This window comes from Solanum lycopersicum, chromosome 2 (genome assembly GCF_036512215.1).
Source record: "Solanum lycopersicum chromosome 2, SLM_r2.1".
NCBI classification, from domain to species: Eukaryota; Viridiplantae; Streptophyta; class Magnoliopsida; order Solanales; family Solanaceae; genus Solanum; species Solanum lycopersicum.
This window is the reverse complement of record NC_090801.1, coordinates 60,267,204-60,290,916: the sequence shown is the minus strand read 5'-3', so window position 1 is coordinate 60,290,916 and position 23,713 is coordinate 60,267,204. Positions and strand designations below refer to the sequence as shown.

Here is a 23,713-nt window from a genome sequence, read left to right as displayed (position 1 = left end):
GTAATAACTATGGCTTGTGTTTCAACGGACGAAATACTAGTTCTCAAGCTTTAGAAAAACTGTAAAATGGTTTCTTGAAGTGATAGGAGATAGCAAACATGTAATTCTGTCCCTTGATTATGCAGTGATATATACTGAACGACTGAAGTGCTTCATTCTAACTTAGATATGACAAGTGGGGTTTGCTCGATTGGTGGAGCATCTCCATCTACAAACAGTAAACAAAAGAACTTCAGCTATACCGATTGAACAAGGTTGTGACATATCTCTCTTTCAGCTTGCAGAGCTGAACCACCTTCTAATTACAATACACATGATGTGCGAAAGTTTACCTAGCTAACAAAAAATTATGAACATAGTTCCAACTATAACTTTACATAGTTACACTACTTGATCCCATTCTCTTCAAATGAAGCAGGTATGTAAGAAGGAACAAGCATTAACCAATCATCTACCTATTAGTACACTAACTGTGACATTGTTGGAAGATGTTAAATCCTGATTCCCATGCCATATATCTTCATCCACAGATCTTCTCATTGAAGTATAGGTAGGTTGCCTAGGCAAGGGCAACCTTACATTGTCAGTTTCCAGCATCAGAACCACAGAAGACATGTTTGGTCTGTGAGCCGCCAAATCTTGAACACAAAGCAATGCCAAGTGTATACATCTCAATGCTTCATTGTGTTGACAACCATCCCAAATTGAACGATCCACCAGGTCCATTGGTCTACCTTCATCCCACTTCTCCCATGCCTGAAATATTTTCCACCAGAAAAATATGAGAAAGATGACCACTCCGTCATTGCTCATCACACAAGAAATTAGCCCCATTATTTAGACAGCTTGTTCTTGACTAAAAAGATAGAAATAGTTGGAGAAATTAGTCAGACTTACATATCCAATGATGCCTGAATGCTCATCTGTCCGAAAGCTTGTATTTCTCCGTCCACATATAATTTCAAGCAATATTATGCCAAAGCTGTAGACATCAGACTTGCCAGAGAACAGGCCTTCCATAGCATACTCAGGAGCCATATATCCACTGTTGTTTAACAACAAGGTACAAAATGAAATGGATTTAGCTCTAGGAACACGAAATTTTGAAATTAGTCTCTTACAAGATTTAAAATCAAATGATAACTTACTATGTTCCTACAACCCTATTTGTATTTGCTTCATTTTGGTTTCCTCCAAATATTCTGGCCATGCCAAAGTCTGAAATTTTTGGGGTCATTTCTTCATCCAACAGAATGTTACTAGCCTTTAGATCCCTATGGATTATTCTAAGCCTTGAATCTCTATGGAGATACAGTAATCCTCGGGCAATTCCTTCGATAATGTTGAAGCGTTTTCTCCAGTCTAACAGGGATTTCCTAGCAGTATCTGTCAAAGTTTAACAGCCAATACAGTTGTTAGTGTCTATCTCAATGAGATGTCTTGCTATTATAGTACATCTGTGGAAGCAGCAGAAATTATTTTGATAAAATTTTCTGAACTTACCAAATAGAAATGTATCTAAGCTTTTGTTGGGCATGTACTCATAAATCAGCATTTTTTCTTCTCCTTCAACACAGCAACCTAAAAGTCTAACAAGATTTCTGTGTTGCAATTTTGCTATTAGAGTGATCTCGTTCTTGAACTCCTCATCACCTTGTCCAGACTTTTGTGAAAGCCTTTTTACAGCAACCTCTTGACCACAAGGTAGCTTTCCCTAAAGATTTGAAAAACATTAACTTTAGTCCAAAAAATGGCCATATAGCTCCTTAAGGAACAGAATAATCTATCAAGATTGAAAATTTACCTTGTAAACGGGGCCGAATCCCCCTTGCCCAAGCTTGTTTGCAAGAGAGAAGTCGTCAGTAGCTGTCGCCACCATGCTGAAGCTGAAAAATGCTAATTCTGAACCATTTCCTTGATGCCCTTCAGCACTGATGTCACCTGGTCCAGAATATTCCATGGAGAACTCTCCACTCCTAACTAAATGGTTTTTGGGAATTTCACTGGTCCTCTTGGATTCTGAAAATTGCAAATCGAAATTATAAGTACAACATGGAACACATCATATATGCAACGAACAAGTGAGAAAGGTTACTGCATCAAAATTTACCTCGTTTTCTGGCCCTGTACTTGCACACTAGCCAAATGGCTACCATAACAACCAACGCCAGAGCTGCTAGAATTGATATTACAACAATTATGATAGTCTTCTTTTTTTTACCTGTTTCAAAAGATTTTCAAAGGAGAAATCAAGAAATTAGAAAGGCTAATCATTCTTTAAACACGAGGAAGAAAACAATTTATCTGCTTATTGTTTGAGCTTGCTACTAATAAAGAGTAGAAACGATTGCCAGAAATGAGAGGTAAATTGAGGACCTCTATCTGAGATGATAGACAAGGGAACCCATGAAACCTAACTATCTCATTGATGTAGAATTTGGCGTAGTCCTCCACTGAATCTCAGATGTACTAGTCAAAAGGAAACCTACCTTTCTTTGTTCATCACAGGAAAAGAAGAGCTACCTTTGTAATGTTTCATATTATGTGCTCATTCTTAAAAGAAGGAAAAAAAGATATGGAGAAAAGCAAGTGGCAACATGCAAATGCTATTATGTTATACTAATCTTTGTACTAAGGCACAATTTATTTGGTTTTAGATTTGTATAATTGCACGAATGAGAAGAAAACTGGTAAGAGATTCTGAATTTAGCAGAAAGTATTGTGCTTACCGATATCAGAAGGATGAAGACGAACATAAAGAGTGTTCCCACCTTCCTCAAAATGCTCTATATCAACTAAATCATCACGCCATACCATACAATTGATTCCTCTGACATGAGCATAACCATTGCAGGAACAATCATTCAGGCACTTGATTTTGCACTCTTCTGTGCTTATTTCTGCAACATCAGCATGGTCAGGTAATTTAACTCTCCGAATAGTCGAGAATCCATCATCTTTTGAACTATCATTCCTTGAAACACTGCTATTTTTCCTGCATTCCAATTCTGTCTTCCTAACACATCCTCCAGTTCGGTTCCCAGCATGCCACTCCTCCTGAACACTTGGTACAAATCCTTCTAGACATTGACATACTTCTTTATTACATTCTGAAAAATTCCCACAAAAGTTGTACAAGTCACAACCACCTACTGGCCTAGATTGTAACGTGTTCCATTCACCCTCGTCTTCGTTCCACCTCTGTTGCAGCTCATTTCCAGTCACAGTAAGCTGAAACCTCAGAAAAGAAGATGTATTTGAGGCACTGTAAGTGAGTAACAATTTATTATCTCCTTCGTTTAGAATTCTGAAACCAGAGAAAAAATTTGTTCTGATCACATCTGGAACACCAATGAATTCCGCTCCATCAAAATGTCCACTCCTCCATCGTCTATTCGGTCCATCCCAAATAATAATCTGAGGTGTTCCACGAGGATCAACTCCCATTGAGTACCTCCCAGGTGAAGGGTCACTCTCATTTGTCCAAGAACGGAAAACTTTTTGCTCGCCTTGTCTTTCTATGAGAACTTCCATTCCAGGCACATATGTATCTGTAGGATCCGAGAAGCTCTCCCATAATTCAGAATTTAACCTCGCAGCATCCCTGTCATTATTAAGGATGACAAGATTGCCGTCGTCTCTCAGACAAGCCGTAGAATTTCTGGTTTGAACAGAAACATTAGACGACCATAGTAAATCTCCATTTCCATCTTTAACAACCAAATTCCCAATTGTATCAATTGAAAAGGTACCATTTTTATCATGAACAAGCTTGTTCCTGTTGGCAACCCATATATATGTCTTTACTGGTATATCAACATACCATATACCAAGATACCTTTTACTAGTACCTGCAGGACTAAAGAACCCCAACACAAAATCCCCTCCTTTAGAAGTAAGGTTATCACCATCTTTATAAATCTCTCCTAGTGTAACTCTGTCACCACCTAAACAGAATGAGGAGAAACAAGAAAGAATGAAAAGAAACAGGAACCAAAAGGGGGGGAAGGTAAATCCAGTGGCCATTCAAGAATTTGGAAATGGTGCCACAATTCAAGAATGGAGAAGGGATTTTAGAAAGAAGAATGGTAAAGGGTATAGAAAATAAAAGAAAGAAGAAGGTTCTGATGAGTTGCAGATTAGATGGCTAAGTAAGAATAATCTAAGAAGTTGAGAAAGATTGACCTGAAAGAAGGTTGTCTACATATGTAGTTGAAGATTCTTTAGGCTGACCACTGACCAGCCACCTTACTCTGCCCCACTAGTCAATTTCTGCTTTTTTTGTGTAAATAAAGGGGAGTAGAAATGCCTTGATTTCAATAATATATACTCCACTAGGACTCTAAGGACTATAACTATTAATGGAAAAGATTTCAAAACAATAAATATCTCAAAAGATTTACATAATAAAGTCATTTAATTAATTTTGTATTAATTATTTATTTTGTCATGTTAGATTTTTGATTTATATTAAAATAAAATAAAATTAAATGACTTTTTTACATAATTTCTCATAATTGAGTAAATATTTTTTTGTTTGAATGATAAATCACATTATATTTGAACTAAATACATATTCTAATATTATCAAAATCTCCTTTTAATAATGTAGTCTCAAGACATGTTTGGTACAATATTGTTATTTAAAAATGTTTGTGCTTATTACATGAATATATCCTTCTCAACTGAGATTTATATCATTTAATTTGAGTGTGCGTAAATATATATTTAAACTTTTATAAAATTGAATAGTTATACACATTTGTCCTATGTGACATCTTACATGATAATTTTGTGTCTTGTGTGTATTATATCACGCAATACACGTGTGTCTACTTATTCAATTTTATACAATTTTAAATATCTATTTGTGCATACACAAAATTAGAGGACATAAATGTCAGTTGATACTTGAGGTCAAGTTAAAAAGTATTTTTCATGTATTATGTCTTAAAAATGGTATATAGGATGAAACATTAATACTAACTTATAAGTCAAACCATGTAAAATGATTTTTGTACTGTGAATTGCTAGTAACGGGAAAAAAAATAAATGTGTACAACTTATTGAATTCGTAGATTCCCCTTAAATTGAGAGAAAATAAGTTGTTGCAGGGAATGAATGAATCGCATTTTTCAGTATATATGTTTTGTTTGCAAGTTGCAGTAGAATAGCTCTATGGTCAAATGGGCCTCTTTTAGCATGTCTACAACTTAGCTACTATTATGGTGATTTTTTCCATTTTGAAACTAATAATTTGATTACATTAAATTACAATTTCCTTAGTCCTAAGTAATGTTGTGTCCCTTTTATTTTAGGTCCAAAGAAATTTTCCTTTTCTTTTAAGGAAAATAATTGCTATTTGGTGTTTCAATGATCAATGAATTTTGATTTTGATCCTTATAAATTTTGACTGAGCAACTAACTCTTATATGTATTTTCGCTCATTTCTATAAAAAAAAATAATGTCATTTTTAGAATAATCTCTAAAATTTAATAATACTTTGATAATTGAATGTCTTAGCACATAATACTTTGTTAAAATTGTGAATATTTATAATAAGAAGGATAAAAAAATACACATATCAATTAATTAAACATTGAATACACTTTACCAAATAAATCTAAAAGAATCAAAATCAGAAATTGTCAATAACAGTGTAATTTCCCTTTTTCTTAAAGTAGATCTTTTGGGCTGTTCAGAGGGATGGCTTTGTCACTTTTGGTTTACTGTAATTCAAATACAGTTTGTTATAACTTGTAAGTTGAACTGCTTTTCTAAGGAAGTGCTCTATATTAAATTATTTATCATGATTTTTTTAAAATAGTTATCTTATTACTTAGTCTCATATTAATTATTCATATTATTAAATTATTCCAAGTCACTTAGTAATTTACAAATCAATATAAAATTAATTTTGTATTTTATTTTACACTTATAATTAATTCTTTTTTAAGTACAAATTTGTAAAGTTTCAAAAAACATTATCCAAGATAAATCAGTACAAGTATACAACTACCCCCTTCTTATTCTAGTTGATTAACGAACATGTAAAGGAAAAGAATGAAAATAATATTCGTGATTTTAGATGTTTAAGTAATTTTTTTAATTTATATTACCTTTTTAATTATTCTTGAAGATTACAAATGCCTCAATAATTAAAAAAATAGAAACCAGTTACAAAATTCCTTCTAATTAATATTTTCTTAGTAGGCATGTAAGAAAAATATCGACAAATAATTTGATTCTTAGCATGGCGCACATTTTAGAGAAATTCAGTCACCCCCCAAAAATATAAGAGATACGTAATATGATTTTTTTTTAAATTATATATAAATATATAAACCACTTATTTCATTATTATGTAAAGCTTTTTTTAAAAAAGGAATAAATAAATAAGATCACTTGTGTAAAAAATGTCTATATTGGACCAAATATAAACATTAGATATATCTTATAATTTAATTTAATTTTAATAAAATACCGGAAGAAATAATTTTTGTTAGTTGAAGAGTCAATTTTGCTCGGACAAAAAGAAGTGTTATTTAATGTTTGTTATGAAACAAACATGTCCAAGTTTAAATAATCAGAATGTGTGAATCTGCTGCTCTGCTCAGTTTAAGAATTACTATTTTCTTCTTGTTTGTTACTGATTGCAAATTTTTATTTTATTTTAAAACATCGTGTCCCAATCGAATAACTTATACAATTATTTTTTAAATATTCACACAATGCATTTTTACTTATTTATATTTGACTTCAATATTCTTTTAAATATTTGTATTTGTTGTATATAATTAATCATCTAAATATTGAGAAATGTATAATGAAATAAATTATTTTGCCATTTTTTAAAAACTAAATATCCATTTCTAATACTGATATAATAGATGAGTAAAAAGAGAAGGCAGGAAGTAGAATTTTTAACCAAACTAAGTCATTATATAAAATAATTTATCAAAATAATACATTTTTCTAAAATTTTACAAAACTAGTATAAACGTATTTCACGGTAACGTTTTAGGGTATATTTTATTTTTTAAAAACTAACAGCATTATGTTGATATACGTTAACGTTTTACTTTTAAAACGTTATTTTCAGTAACGTTTTAGGAGTAAAACGTTACTGTGAGTAACGTTTTAGGAGTAAAACGTTATTGTGAGTAACATATATCAATCTGACACCATCAACTTTTTAAAAAATAAAATATATCCTAAAACGTTACTGTGAAATACGGTTATACTAATTTTGTAAAATTTTAAAAAAAACATATTATTTTGATGAATGACTTTATATAATAGCTTACTTTGGTTAAAACCTCTAGGAAGTAATAATCATAGTCTTTTTTCTTCTTTCTTTTTTCCCCTTCCTTTGTGCTCAAATGTCCACAATATCTGCATCAACAAACCCTTGTATTCATATTACATTAGTTTCCAACTAATTGCCTTTTAGATGGATTGCAATGTTCTAGAGTATACCCCGAAATAACATAATCCCTCTTTCATTTCATATAATCTTATTTAACTTGTATGGAATTAATTAAGAAATAAATTTCAATCTTTATATATAATGTTTACAATATAATTTATATGATATATAAAATGTGTTCTTAAAATCTTGCAAGTATTATATCAACATATCATTTCTACAAGAGCAAATAGCTAGTGATATTTTTTCCCCCATAGAATTATATATTAGTGGATATTTTAATAACGCAATTTTTTATGCAACAATTTTTTCCGCTTACATTTAAATTTAGTGTTATCACCGAGGGGTGTAAGATTCTCACACCATAAAAAATGAATTATGATATACATGCTACTCAAATTGCTTGAATTTTTAACCAAACTAAGTCATTATATAAAACAATTTACCAAAGTAATACATTTTTCTAAAATTTTACAAAATTAGTATAAACGTATTTCACGGTAACGTTTTAGGGTATATTTTATTTTTTAAAAACTAACGGCATTAGGTTGATATACGTTACTGTAAGTAACATTTTACTTTTAAAACGTTATTTTCAGTAACGTTTTACTCCTAAAACGTTACTGTGAGTAACGTTTTAGGAGTAAAACGCTACTATGAGTAACATATATCAATCTGACGCCATCAACTTTTTTTAAAAAAAATATATCCTAAAACGTTATTGTGGAATACGTTTATACTAGTTTTATAAAATTTTAAAAAAACATATTATTTTGGTGAATGACTTTATATAATGGCTTAGTTTGGTTAAAACCTCGAAATTGCTTTCATGTCAAAAAAAAAATTGGTGAATTCAACACCATGCACAACATGAGTTAAAAAAATATCGATTGAACATCTTTTATCGAAAAAAATAGTAAAACAAATTTACGTAAGCAGAAGAAAGGTTGTGCAGTGATTCGCGGCTGTTCAAAGAGTGAATCCTCGTCTCTTTTTTTAAAAAAGCTTAATCGATAGTTATTAGGATTCTTCCTCTTGTTCTTTTTGTTTTAGACATCGAAAAAATCATGTGACGCATATGCTAGATAACCAATACATTGAACATCAACAAGATCATTGAAAAAACATTTGTAAATTATAAATATGAAAGACACATGATAAAGAGAGATGAAATCTGATTCAATCAATAAATTCATATATATAGAACTTTTAATGATATTTCTAATTTTGCATTTACATTCTCTTATATATACTCTTATGATGACGCAAAAACTTCCTTAAAAAAATTCTTTATTTTTTGGAGGACTAATAAATATATATATTCTTTGACATTTTAGTTCTAAAATACTATTTTTTTCATTTCATATGAGTTGATCATTATGCTAAAAGTTTTTTTTTCTTTTATTAGTTGTTCATCTTAAATTAAGAGAGCATTAATTGAATATTTTCTATACTACTCTTGCAATTAATTCTTTTAAAAAGTGTTCATATTTGTTTGTAAAATTTTCAATAAATTTTTTAAGGAATAAATTAGTAAAATTGTCTTCTTATGATTTGCTAAGCACCATACAAAATGAAAAGTGATCAACTAATATAAGAATAATGGTGTAATAACTACTCCCTCTGATTTAATGGAGTAATAACTACTCCCTCTGATTTATTTTACTTATAAATCATGGTTGTTTTTTCAAACATCTTTAAAAAAGTATTATAATTAGAATTATAATTTAACTAATACAATCTTTTTGTTCTTTTTTTAATCTCATCAATTATTTTTTCTCTCACTATATTATAATTATAATTATAATTTAACTAAATCAATCTTTTTGTTCTTTTTTTAATCTCAATTAAATTATTCTTTTTTTCACTATATTAATCTCTTTCTATATTTAGTAGAACAAGAATAAATTAAATTATACTTTTATTAATTAATTACTTAGTATAGTTTGTCATTTCACGTAATTTTTCTATAATAATAATGACATTTAAAATGAATAGAAGGGATAGAGTCCGTTTACTCTTCCTTATCCTTTGGCAAACCTGATATTTTCTGGATTAGTCGATACATAATTTTTCATTTTTTCTTTTAATATGGTCATAAAACACTAATTCCCCTCCCCCTCTTTTCTCTATTAATGGAGTAGGTGAAGTCCCATTACCTTTTCGACCTTTTTCTTATCTTATTTCTGGTAAAACATAATTGACCAAGCAGAGGATGTATTCAATTTTAATTTTTAGATGCAAGAACAGATCTACAGCAAAGCTGACTTTTTAACAATAATTCTTTATTTAAAAAAAACATGTTAAAAATGACCAAAAAAAAAAAAGTTGGGCACTAGAACACTTGAACAACTTTTTTGGGGTGTGACTTGTAAAAATATATACATGTCATTTATGTGAGCTCTAGCATATGGTATGATTAAGTTGTTCCAAAAAAAGACAATGATTTCTATTGCCTTTATTATTGGTGCATGTTACTTGCAGAATGATCTTACTAAAAAGTAAAATGGTACAAGTCTCATTTGTTCTCTATCATAGTAACCATTTTTTCAATATAAATTAGAATTTTCCATATATAATTTATTTTAGTTTTGGTACGGTATAAATGGATGAATTTAGTTTTCCTCTTTTAGTTTTTTCAACCTACCAACGTGTGTCATGAACTAACCCTTATGTTCAGACAACATATATATAATAAAAAGTCATAAACTATGACTAATAATACATTATAGGACCACACTATGAAAAATTAGCATCTCTTTTTTCTCTCATTTCACTTTCTTGAAGTTGATAGGATCATGAATATGTTAATGTCACTATATCAAAAATATTATTACCGACTAAATATGTATTTTTAGTAATAATTAGCATTATTTGTAGCCTTTAGCTACATTAATTCTAATGATATTTAATTTATATCGGTAAAATTTTTAACTCTCTTTGTTAATATTAATATTTATTGTCGCTTTTATTTTTATTATAGTGTGTAATACACTAATTAAGTTTGACTCATATACTTTTGCTTTTATGTTGGCTTCATACAAATTTCATAAATCATTCTAATTAAGTTACACATAAAAGATATTCAAAACAAGAAGCGCAAGAACAAAGAGTGCCAAAAATATCATTCTTATTTGTCTTAATTTTCTTATGTGAAAATTGTTGACTAAATGATTTTAAGTTAAAAGTGGGTGAATATACATGCATATATACCATTTTAAGTAAGTCAAACTTTAATTGATTTGGGGGATGATCAGTTGATATAAACTATAGGATATATTTTCAATTTGCATACAATTGAACTAGAAGAATTAGTCAGTATAAAAATAATTGGTCTATTGAGTAGCTTAACTATTCCAATTCCACTTTAACCATACATAGTTTATGTCTGGTTATAATTAAACTCAAATATATTTATTTGACTTTCTTATTTCCAAAAGAAATATTGTACTTGTTATTAATATTATAATTGAAGAAGCTGGTGAGATCTATGGTTTTGTCAAACTTGGTCTAAGGTCAAAATTGGATAATTCTAAATAAATTTAACATTTGTAGGGTTGTGAAAAACATGTCCAGAATATAATATATGATTATTATATGGTTTTTGGTGACAAAGCACCATAGCTTCCTTAACATCAGCGTGCATATATATTAATTTGATAATTAACAATAATAATACTATTAACAATAATATTTTAGTTGTCGAATACAGAAATTAATTTGATCAACTTCTTTATTGGCTGGCTGAAACTGACCCACGTTAGATTCTTCCTCTCAATTAGCCAACATTATGGGCTTGATTTTTCGTATTATTGAGCTTCTCTATGATTTGTTGGAGTTAATTCTTTTCTTTGACATTCTTCTTTTACTTTAAAATAATCGATCGAATAATTATATATTTATGGATCCATTTCTTTTTGTTATATAATATATATTTATCTAATAAATCTCCAGTTAAAAAATAGTTCTTCAAAAGAGCATTTTTATTTTCTTTTCTTTTATATTGATGTTATTTATCAATTTCGCCAAAAACTAGTAAAAGAGAGTTATATCACATACGTCAAAATTATATCAAATATATGTGACTCCTCATAAGATGAATTTAAATGGTAGAGGAAAAATATGACAAAGTTGAATGGAGGACCCTGTAATACATAAATTAGATCAAAATTTACCGCGGGTAGGTAATTGTCGTGAGAGACAGATGACTAATCATCTGAATGTGAAAAAAATTGAAGAATTTTTTGGAAATCTTATAAGATATGTTCATTATTTTTTCATAGATAGCTGGTCAAAACTTCATATAGGTTCCTGTTGAGAGGTAGATTAAAAAAAAACAATGTACTGCCTTATTCGAGGAAAGCGATCACAATCAAAGATTTTTCATTCTCAACGTAAGACTTTTGATTAAAAAAGGACCAGGGTATTGGTGGTACTTAAATGCCTACCGGATTTGAAACCATGTAATATCATAAAAACGCTCTATTATCCTTATAATGCCTAGCGGATTTGAAAATGAGAAATTTTTATTACCTTCTTTTAACTATAAATCTCTAGATTTTTGTTTCCAGAAGATCTCTTGATCATTTTTATAAGATTGACTCAAATATCCATGAAATAATCTAATTTTATTAAGGTATATAATATGTGAGCTTCTCCTAATCTCCTTAATCATTTTCTTAATCTCTACAATTTGTTTCTAGAGTTACCATTACCTCTCCTTAACCACGCAACTAAAGAATGTTTACAATTCTTTAATGGAAAAATTACGCAGTTAAGTAAATTTATACTACTTAATTACTCATCATTGTTATAATTTGCTATAATTATCACTAACGACTAACATTATACATTAATTATGTGGGCTGACTTCGAGTTTGTTTAATTAGCTACATTTGTACATGTATGATACATTAGAATATACAAATACATATGTGTAATATACAATTATTTAATCAATATACATATTCAGCTCACCACTCTCATACTCTCTGCCCTCTCTCACTCATCTCTCTCCTCCCTTTCTCAATCTCGCTCGCCTTTCGCGTCTCTCTTCTAATCTCGCTTGCTTTTTATACAAATGCATGTGTATAATATATAATTATCTAACCAATATACATATACAATTCACCTCTCTGTCCTCTCTCGCTCGCCTCTCTCCTCTCTCTCCCAATCTCAATTGTCATATATACAAATACATATGTATTATATACAATTATCTAACCAATATACATATACAATTCATCTCTCTCCCATTTTCTGCCCTCTCTCTCGCCTTTCTCCTCTCTCTCTCTCAATTTCGCTTGCCTCTCTCCTCACTATAACTTGTAGCTACGAATTATAATTATCAAACTATAGCTATGAAGAATAGTTAAGTTATTTTTTAGTGGTTATATGTGAAAGTCATTATGAGGTTGAACATATAACTCATCTGTCCGGCCCAATTTAACTTCTTATAAATTTACTAACCATAATTAAATTTATTGGCGGAGAAAATTCTACTAAGCTATCAAAAAACTTACTCCTAGAATTTTAATTTTCTACTGCAATCAATGAAGTAGATATAAACTCTTAATATACAATTAAATGATTTCAAATTTAGTAATTTTTGATGGAGGATAATCTGGTCACACATACAATAAATATATATATATTTTTTCAATTGACTATATTAATTAAAGCATTCCTTTTTTGCCTCCATTCCATGGATTCTCATTTATTATATAGAAAATAGTTTAGTTCTTAATAATGTTTATCTCGTACTACTACTTTCAGGTAGAATATGCCGGATTTAGAATTTACCCTAACTGGGTTAACCCACAGTGAATATATAAACTCCAATATTTGTGTGGTTAGCAGACTATTATATGGTGTTCATTGTTATATAAATTAATGATAGATATATTATGATTTTATATGTATATGACATATATTATCTATTGAAAGAGTATATGAAATTATTCTATTTTAATTAATATATATGAGATTAAGAAGAAAAAAAATATTTCCTTCATTTTTATTTGTTAAAGTGATTTTAGAAGAAAGAAAACAAGAATAATATTCGTTAATAATATTTTAATTAGGAAGAAAATGTGTTTAAAAAGAAAAATATTAATATATTTACTCATTTGACCCATTTTGTGACTATAGATGTATTTATGGACCAAAATAATGACTACAAGTGCATTTTTAAGTTAAAGTATTGAAGATAAGGGTATTTTTTAGCAAAATTATCAAGGGAGGGCATTTTTGTTTTTTCTCACATAGTTTAAGGATATTTTTAACTTTTTCCCTAAAGATGCACGAGGTTTGTTATTTATCCCTATTACAATGGAGAGTGGTCAGCGAAATAAGAGAAATGTGAAGGAAGTGAATTAAATATGTTATGAATATAAAAAATATATATTCACTTGAATTTACGTACATAATATTACAAGTTAAAATATATCAAAGTAATTAGCTTTAAGTAAGATTTAGATAAATTTCATATTATTTTACGAAAAAAAAAACAAACACAATTACAGTCTTTAACCAACTCGCAAATAACTTGTGTGAATGACCTAAAATAATTCACCAATTCACTTCTCTGTAAATCTCTAAGAAGAACAGTGGTAAAACGAGTGGCCATTTCTCGCCGACGCCGTTACGTGTATCAGTACAGTAGGTATGATTTTTCAAGTCTTATTTATTGAGGATTTGCTATTCTTTTCTTTTTTTTCCTTTTGTCTACTTTCTTTCTAAGGATTTTCATAATGCAAAGTTAAAAATTGATCAACTTGCGTGTTTTAGCCCTATGCACATTCAAAAGAAAGAAATAGTATGCAATTTACGGGAAGTAATGATCTTTGAAAACTCTGCATCCTTATCGTGGTTCCAGTACAGTTATGGTATCAGTATTCACGGACCCTTGGCTTTGCTGTGGTGAAGCATGTCCTCCGGTAAATGCAGGTTGTTTAGGAGTAGATAGTTCAGCCATATCACTAGTCAGCATTGACAGAACTGACGAGACATTTGGCCTATCTTCTGCATATTCTTGAACACATAAGAATCCAATATGTACACATCTCACCATCTGTTTTTCGAAGCTCGAATCAAATATTTTAGGGTCTATCAATTTTATGATATTGTTTTCATTCCACAACTTCCATGCCTAATGAACAAAGAAACAGAGGAAAATATTATTCTCATAATTTTTCTCCTCTATATTTTTGGTTTGATGAGTTAGCAAAGCTTCATAGTTGCAAGAATGAACTTACATATGCAAGTAGAGTCAGTTCACCTTCATCATCATAAAAGCTAGAGTTCTTCCTTCCACTGACAATTTCCAATATCAACACACCGAAGCTGTAGACATCTGATTTTTCTGAGAATCTTCCATGCATTGCATATTCAGGGGCCATGTAACCACTGCATAACAGATTAAAACACAAATCTCAATGACAATTTATTGGAATTACATAAGTCCAATAGGTAGTTAGGTTTGTTAGAATTAGTTAGTTAGGAGTCATGGAAGTAGTTAGGCAACTTGTAGTTAGTTGTAACTAACTTCCACTCCAAAAATGTGATCAAATAGAAATGACATGATCCCTATAAATAGGAGTCATTATTGTATACTTGAAATATAGAAAATCTATTAGCTTCTTCTCTTTCTTCTTCAAGTTTCTTACTGTCATTTCTTTGATATTGCAGTAACCTGCGACAATGGAGTATTAACTCCATGATATATAAAAACTATCATGGTATCAGAGCGGGCGTAATTAGGACTAATTTGATTTCGAATTTTTTCTTTCCGCGAAGTAATTTTTGAAGATCAGATTATAGCCATGGCAGAACTTACTGTAGCAACTCTTGGACACAATCATCCACTCTATCTGCAGCCTTCAGACACGCCTGGTGTTGCATTGATCACAACAAAGCTTACAGGACCTGAGAATTATGGTCTTTGGAGCAGATCGATGAGATTGGCACTGTTGGTGAAGAACAAGATAGGCTTCATAGATGGAACCTGTTTAAAGAGTATGTACAAGGATGAATTAGCAGTTCAATGGGAAAGGTGCAATGCAGTGGTTCTTTCATGGATTAGCAGCACAGTAGCAAACAATTTGTTAACAACAATAGTATATGCATCAAATGCAAAACGAGTTTGGGAAGATTTCAAGGAGAGGTTTGATAAATCTAATCTTACTAGGATCTATCAACTTTGGACAGAAGTAGCCACATTAAAGCAAGGTACGGATTCTGTAACAGAGTATTATTCTAAATTGAGGGATTTATGGGATGAGTATGATGTATTGGTGCCTTCACCATCATGTAAATGTGATGATGCTAAGCCTTACATTGAGCATTTACATCAACAAAGATTGATGATGTTCTTGATGGGGTTAAATGAGACTTTCAGTCATGTGAGAAGTGATTTGTTGCTGAAAAGTGAGGTACCTACAATTAACCAAGCTTATGCAACTGTAATTCAAGAGGAAAGCCAAAGAGTATTAGGTGTTGTGGATTCAAATAAAGAACCACTTACTATGATGGCAGGAAAAGGACAAGGACAAGGATTCAAAGGGAAGAAAGTATTGCCAGGCAATAACAATACTGGATGTGAGATCTGTGGTTTCAAAAATCATGTAACTGAAAAGTGCTATAGGCTGGTAGGATATCCTTCTGACTTCAAGAGTAAGAGGAAACAATCAGATTCTACTGGATCATACCAGAACAACAATGAAGGTTTTAGATCACATGGTTCTTACAGTAGTAATACTTACAACAACACTGGAAATTCTGGAAACTTTAAGCCATATGCTAACAATGCTTCAATAGATAAACAGAGGGAGGAATCTGAATTCACAAAGAAAGAATACAATCAAATGAAGAATCTGTTACACAACAAAGAACCAAGTGACTGCAAGGCTAACTTGACAGGTAATGTTTCTTTACAGACTAAATCATCTGCATATGACTGGATAATTGATTCAGGAGCTACTCATCATGTTGCTTCATATGAGGAGCTCATGTATGAATTGAAAAACACAAAGAATGAATACTCGAGTACAGTTCAGTTGCCAACAGGAAGCAGAGCTCAAGTGAAACATACAGGCAATTCAGTCATTTTTGGAAATCAGACAGTGAAGAATGTACTTCATGTACCTGATTTTAAGTTCAATTTACTATCTGTGGCAAAACTCACCAAGGAATTATCTTGTAGTGTGAGTTTCTTTCCTCACTTTTGTGTACTGCAGGAACTTTACAATGGCAAGGTGATTGGGATTGGTAAAGAGATTGATGGTTTATACCTACTACAAAGTACTGTTAGAGCAAGAGTTAATTCAGCTTCAACATCAAAAAAGGGTGCAAGTTTGGCTGACTTGTGGCATTTCAGACTTGGACATCCACCTATCAAAGTTATGGAACAGATAATTTCTCTTAAGAAGTACTTCAACATCTCCACATACAATTGCTGTCAAATATGTCCAGTGGCCAAACAAAGTAGATTGAGTTTTCCTACAAGTAATTCTAAGTCAACTCATAATTTTCAACTTCTTCATGTTGATCTCTGGGGACCTTACAAAGTTCTTACACATGATAATAAGCAGTATTTTGTGACAATTGTTGATGATTTCAGTAGATTTACTTGGCTTTGTCTAGTTCAACACAAATCAGATGTGCACATTATATTGAAAGACTTTATGTTGATGGTTAATACACAATTTGGTGTTAAAGTTCAAGTTGTGAGAACTGATAATGGAACTGAGTTTTTTAACTCTAAATGCAGTGTTTTGTTTTCTTCTCTTGGAATAGTTCATCAGAGTTCATGTGCTTATACACCTCAACAAAATAGTGTTGTTGAAAGAAAGCATAGACACATATTAAATGTAGCCAGAGCACTGAGATTTCACAGTGAAATTCCTATCAGATTTTGGGGAAATTGTGTTAAAACTGCAGCTTATCTGATAAACAGAATGCCTACAACTGTATTACAAGGGAAGTCACCATATGAACTTCTTTATAAACGAGCACCTAATCTAGAACATTTGAGGGTGTTTGGATGTTTATGTTTTGTATCAGTTTTGCCAAGAAGAGATAAATTTGCTCCAAGAGCAACAAGATCAGTCTTCATTGGGTACTCAGAGACACAAAAAGGATATAAAGTCATGGATTTGGAGACTCATGTCATATCAGTGAGCAGGGAGGTTACATTCATGGAAGATTCATTTCCTTTCAAAGATGTTATCACAAAAGAAGTATCATCAACCACAGATTATACTGCTCCTATACAAATGGATATGTTTGATCATGCAGATGATAATATACCTTCAAATCCTGTAGATTCTATTGAAGATCATGTTGAGGAGATCAATCCTATACAATCAGAAGTTGATGCTTCTTTAGAGAATAATCTGCTGGAGCCACAACATAGTGAAATCACAGATGATGGTGATCTTACACCTGCTAGAAGAACTGCTAGAAATACTAGGCCTCCTCTTTGGCATAAAGATTACATAATTTCAACTAAGTCTAATATGACTTGTTCATATCCTATTGCTAATAATTTGTCATATGAACTCTTGACACCATCTTATCAAAACTTTATCAAGGGGTTCTCAGTTATAGTGGAACCCACCAGCTTTAAGGAAGCCTCCAAACACCAACAATGGGTGGATGCAATGCAGTCTGAAGTAGCTGCTTTAGAACAAAACAATACCTGGGCAATAGTAGATTTGCCATCTGGTAAACATCCTATTGGTTCAAAATGGGTTTATAAAGTTAAACTTAAAGCTAATGGTGAGGTGGAAAGGTACAAGGCAAGGTTAGTTGCCAAAGGCTATAATCAACAAGAAGGGTTGGACTATCATGAAACATTTTCTCCAGTAGTAAATTGTTGAAATCTTTATATGGCTTGAAACAAGCTTCCAGGCAATGGAACCTTAAGCTAACTGAGGCTCTAGTTACTGCTGGTTATTCTCAAAGTTCTTATGATCATTCTCTTTTCACAAAGATAGTTGGTGATGATATTGCAGCAGTGTTGATCTATGTAGATGATCTTCTTATAACTGGAAATAGCAGTGTTCTAATTGAGGATCTAAAGACTACATTACATAGTAACTTCAAAATGAAAGATCTTGGTGATCTAAAGTATTTTCTTGGTATTGAAGTACTAAGATCAAGAAATGGTATTGTTCTTAGCCAAAGAAAGTATGCACTAGAGTTGATTTCTGACTGTGGTCTTGGAGGGTCAAAACCAGCAAGCACACCTTTAGAATCAGGTGTCAAATTAACTACTGTTGAATATGATGAAGCCACTGCAAAGACAGATGATCCTTTATATGCAAATGTTACTGCATATCAGAGATTAATTGGTAGATTGTTATACTTAACAACTACTAGGCCTGATATATGTTTTGCTGTACAAGTTTTATCACAGTTCATGCAGAAACCTAAGGTGTCTCACTGGGAAGCTGCATTGAGATTGGTTAGATATATTAAAGGATGTCCAGGACAAGGGATACTACTTAGCAGTGAAGACAGCAATGAAATGGAGGCATTCTGTGACTCAGACTGGGCATCATGTCCAAACACAAGAAGGTCAGTGACAGGGTATGTAATCAAGCTAGGGAATTCACTCATTTCTTGGAAATCCAAGAAGCAACATACAGTCAGCAGAAGTTCAGCAGAAGCTGAGTATAGAAGCATGGCAGCTGCAGTATCAGAAATATCTTGGTTACTTGGAGTATTGAAAGAACTTAATGTGAATGTGATAGTTCCTGTAAAATTGCACTGTGATAGTAAGGCTGCAATTCAAATTGGAGCTAATCCTATTTTTCATGAAAGAACCAAACACATTGAGATTGATTGTCATTTTGTGAGGGAAAAAATCAAAAGTGGTATGATACACACAGAATATATCAACACAAAGGAGCAATTAGCAGATCTTCTAACCAAAGGGCTGGGAGTTTCTCAACATCTTGAACTGATCAACAAGCTTGGAGTCTTTAATGTCTATAGAGATTCCAGCTTGAGGGGGAGTATTGGAATTACATAAGTCCAATAGGTAGTTAGGTTTGTTAGAATTAGTTAGTTAGGAGTCATGGAAGTAGTTAGGCAACTTGTAGTTAGTTGTAACTAACTTCCACTCCAAAAATGTGATCAAATAGAAATGACATGATCCCTATAAATAGGAGTCATTATTGTATACTTGAAATATAGAAAATCTATTAGCTTCTTCTCTTTCTTCTTCAAGTTTCTTACTGTCATTTCTTTGATATTGCAGTAACCTGCAACAATGGAGTATTAACTCCATGATATATAAAAACTATCACAATTCATAATCCACGAAAAACTGAAGGAAGCAACGTGAACTTACTATGTGCCAACAACTCTTATAGTGCGTGCCTGGTCTTGATTGCCTCCAAAAATCCTCGCCATGCCAAAATCCGAAATTTTTGGGTTTAGGTATTCGTCCAACAGGATGTTGCTTGCCTTCAGATCTCTATGAATAATTCGTAGTCTTGAGTCTCTGTGAAGGTAAAGGAGGCCTCGACCAGTTCCTTCAATAATGATGGCTCGTTTACTCCAATCTAGGAACTTTTCCTGGTGTGAACCTGAAAAGGCATCACCGAGAAATGTATGATGGAATTTGTTTCCTTAAGGACATACAACTTTCTTTTGAGTCTGGAAGTACTTAAGTAGAAGGACAGGCAAACCCAATGAAACAAAATTCTGCACTGACCAAAAAGATATGCATCTAAGCTTCTATTGGGCATGAAATCATACACCAGGATCTTTTCCCCTCTTTCTGTGCAGCAGCCGAGGAGCCTAACAAGATTACGATGTTGTAGTCTAGATATCACGACTACCTCATTCATAAACTCCTGTAGCCCCTGCCCAGAAGAATGTGAAAGCCTTTTAACTGCAATTTCTTGTCCATCTGGCAATTTTCCCTGCAGATAATCAATCTTATTTATCTCATATTCTTTGCACTTGTCAGGAACACAGTAGAGATGTGTCAAGAAACATTACTTTGTAGACTGGACCAAAGCCTCCTTGCCCCAGCTTGCTAGCTGAGTGAAATCTGTCAGTTGCAGTTGCTAACATGTCAAAGCTGTACAAGGTGATATCTTCAATCTTGACTTGATTGATATCATCTTTAATCATGCCGTTTTGGTAACATTTTGGAGATGCTTCTCTTAAGAATGCTTCACTTTTCCTCTTTCTTTCTGGTTTAGAATGGACATCCATAAATCAAACAATGTGCAGATGGAGAAGTTCTAGTTTGTCTTCTCAAAAATCTCATTTGAACAATTACCTCTGTGTTTAGCCAACAATTTCCAGAAAAGATATCCACATAAGATAACTATTATTGAGCCTATTGAAACAGTGATTGCAATAGCTGCTACAGGGAAATCTTTCTTGTCATTTGCAGCTGCAAAGCATGTACAAGCAATAGACAGTTCTTTAGCATATCTTTCATTCCATGGAAGTGAAAGCACTATATGAGAATTTGAGACTACTTCAATGGTATGGTAAATTTTATTAGGAGTTTCTTGGTTATATTCTTCAAAGCCTAGAAGACTTCAAAATTTTAACTCCTTGTCGTTCCAAAAAAATAAGCTAAACAATTGAAAGCTCATGGTTGAAAAGAAGTATGTTACCAAGTTCAGAGTAGGCAAGACGAATGAACAAATCAGCCGCCCCATCCATGGAGTATTCTTGAATATCAATTAAGCTTCTATTCCAATGCATACAACCAATGCCTGTGTAGTACGAATATGCCATGCAGGAACAGTTACTTAAACAGTCACTTTCACAGTCTTCTTTCGCAGAGGATACCCAAATTACAAAATCTGGTACTCCCATTGTCTGCATCTTCAAAAACCCATCCTTTTTTCCCGTCTCAACATCAGTTTTGTTCCTTTCACAGTCTAATGCAGTCCTTCTGATGCATCCACCAGACCATTCTCCTTTCTCCCATTCTCCTTCATTTTTAGGCTTAAAACCTTGTATGCAACTGCATATTGGAGAGCTCTTTGGATTACAGCTTCCAAATGCCCCACACTTAGCATAAATATCACACTCACTTCGGGGATTTGCCCACGTTACCACCCAATCCTTCTTACTTTGATCCCAAACCTTCTCCTGATAAGACCCTGTTGAGTTCAAGGAATAATAGAGTATCCAAGACTGATTTCCGTTGGAATAAGTTTGGTATGCGGTGCCAGCATTATCAGCTACAAGTTCAACACCAGAGCGATAGGAAGATTTCATTTCGGGTATTCCAATATAGATCTGTTTATCCCATGGACTAGTACGCCAGTAAGGAACGGTGTTATTCCAAATAAAAGCCTGGGGGATGTATTGAAGTTGAATTCCAGCTGAGAAGCTCCCAACAGATGGATCATCAGGACTTCTCCATGATTTCAGGAGAGCCGTTGAGTTAGTACTCTTATCGATGCCCATTTTCATGAGCTGTAAGAGAGAATCTGTAGGATATTGAAAGCTTTCCCATAGAACTTTCCCGTTTGAGCTATCTTTCAAGACTAAGTTGCCAGTGTCCAAGAGTTGAGCAGTAGAATTCTTCATAGAGTTTGAAATACTGGATGACCATATTATCTCCTTCAGTCCATTCAAGATTACTAGATTGCCATCTTCTGATAGTGTGAGTAATCCGCTAGAATCATTTATAGGCTTGTCTCTGTTAGCTACCCATACTGCAGTTGGTGTTGGTGATGGTAGGTTAAACATAATCCCTACATAACGATTTGCAGAATTCCCAGGACTAAAAAATCCCAGTTTAAATCTTTTGCCACTCGAAAAGACAGTTCCCGAGTCCCTCAGGGGCTCACTACTGGTAATGATGTCTGAAGCACTGGCACCAGAAAAGACTACGTAAAAGCAACTGAGCAAAAGAAGAAATGATCGATAGAAGCTCATACTGATTTCTTTTCTGCCAAAAGGGTCAGTCTATCATTTGAAATTTAATATGAGAAATTCAAAAGTGACCTTTTTTAGCCACGAAAATAAGATTCTTGGATACTAATATTTCTCTTCAGTTTACTTGTCAACCAGGTATCAATTAATTGTTAGACCCGTGTTTTCCAGAGTAGTTATGTGCATTTTAGTACCTTTGATTCTGCAAAATTTCTTGGGCTGATGTTGCTTAAACTCTGAGAATTGAAAAGCGGAACGATCTTGTGTCACGTTGAATTTGATGGTTCATCTTTTTTTCTATGGGTTTCCTTATTGACTCAATGAAGCACCAACCGTATCTGCTAATTCTGGAAGATATTTTAAGTGGGGATATTTACTAAAGGAAATATCATTCAGGAAAGTGGTCTCTCCTCCATGTAAAAGCTTAAGATAGTGATATCTGTCAGATTTTTAGCTCTAAGTTTGTTTTTTTTTTACTATCTCTTTTCAATTTGATGAGTGTTGGCGTCTATTGAGAATTGGTATCCTATAAAATATTTTGTGGCCTTAACTGTTGAAAATATTTTTCTCCAACTGAGTTATAATGACTTCCTCATATACAATGTATACAAAACCATGGACATATTTGGTCCATCTGTTCTTCTGCATTTTCTTGACCACATAATAGTCCAATCGGAGAAGAGTCTAAAATATCCCATAAATTATTTGAATTGGTATAAAATTACCGTCCATCCAACTTTTGGGCTTCCAAATACCCGTGATGTCAACCTTTTGGCTCAACAATACCCTTATGTTTAGCGAATCATTACTTGTAAGGTAGATGAAGGGCAATATTGTACCAGATTCTTTTGTTTAAGGGCATTTTAGGGCCTTTTCCATTAGAATAATTTGAAATTACTTAATATATGAGCTCACATGATTGACTTGATTTTAAGTTTCATAGTAAATTAAAAATAATAAATTGGGGTTGGCTTAAAATAGGTCAATAGGAAGATATCATGAAATCAATATTTTTCAATATTATTTCGAGTGTATCATGTCAAAATACGAATCATACGTGATTTTACAAAAAAAATAAAAATTAAAAATATGGTTTTTGTTATTTATTTGAAAAGGGTTTAAATTTGAACTGATCACATTAGGCAATATAATAAATAAATATTTAATAATTTTACGTTAAGGGAGCTATTAAAAATAAGGACAAATATGGGCAAAGGATTAACATCAAGGGAATTTTTGAGCCAAAAGGTAAACGTTAGGGGTATTTTAGGGACAAAAGGTGGATGAAGGATAATTTTATATCAATTCAAATATTTGACGGGCATTGCCCTTCTCCGTAGTCCATATGTGACCATTTCAAA

The 23,713-nt window shown here is 32.3% G+C and overlaps 1 protein-coding gene across 1 annotated transcript; it reads right to left on the bottom strand.

Moving 5' to 3' along the window:
- Positions 1-218: 218 nt before the first annotated feature.
- Positions 219-22,890, bottom strand: LOC101264093 (uncharacterized). The gene is made up of 14 exons (XM_019212339.3): positions 21,077-22,890; positions 20,731-20,847; positions 20,445-20,641; positions 20,155-20,365; positions 19,789-20,026; positions 14,687-14,837; positions 14,296-14,580; positions 2,730-4,026; positions 2,111-2,221; positions 1,805-2,019; positions 1,504-1,714; positions 1,149-1,386; positions 898-1,045; positions 219-756 (listed from the first exon to the last, which is right to left on the bottom strand). The coding sequence occupies exons 1-14, from the start codon at positions 22,353-22,355 to the stop codon at positions 448-450; spliced, it is 5,007 nt and encodes a 1,668-aa protein (XP_019067884.2). The 5' UTR covers positions 22,356-22,890; the 3' UTR covers positions 219-447.
- Positions 22,891-23,713: the final 823 nt, after the last annotated feature.

Coding starts and splice junctions, on each gene's coding strand:
- LOC101264093 (XM_019212339.3), bottom strand. CDS start 22,355: ATGAGCTTCTATCGATCATTTCTTCTTTTGCTCAGTTGCTTTTACGTA. Junction 20,848..21,076: donor TCTTGCCTACTCTGAACTTG/GTAACATACTTC, acceptor CATGCTTTGCAG/CTGCAAATGACAAGAAAGAT. Junction 1,715..1,804: donor GATTCGGCCCCGTTTACAAG/GTAAATTTTCAA, acceptor TCAAATCTTTAG/GGAAAGCTACCTTGTGGTCA.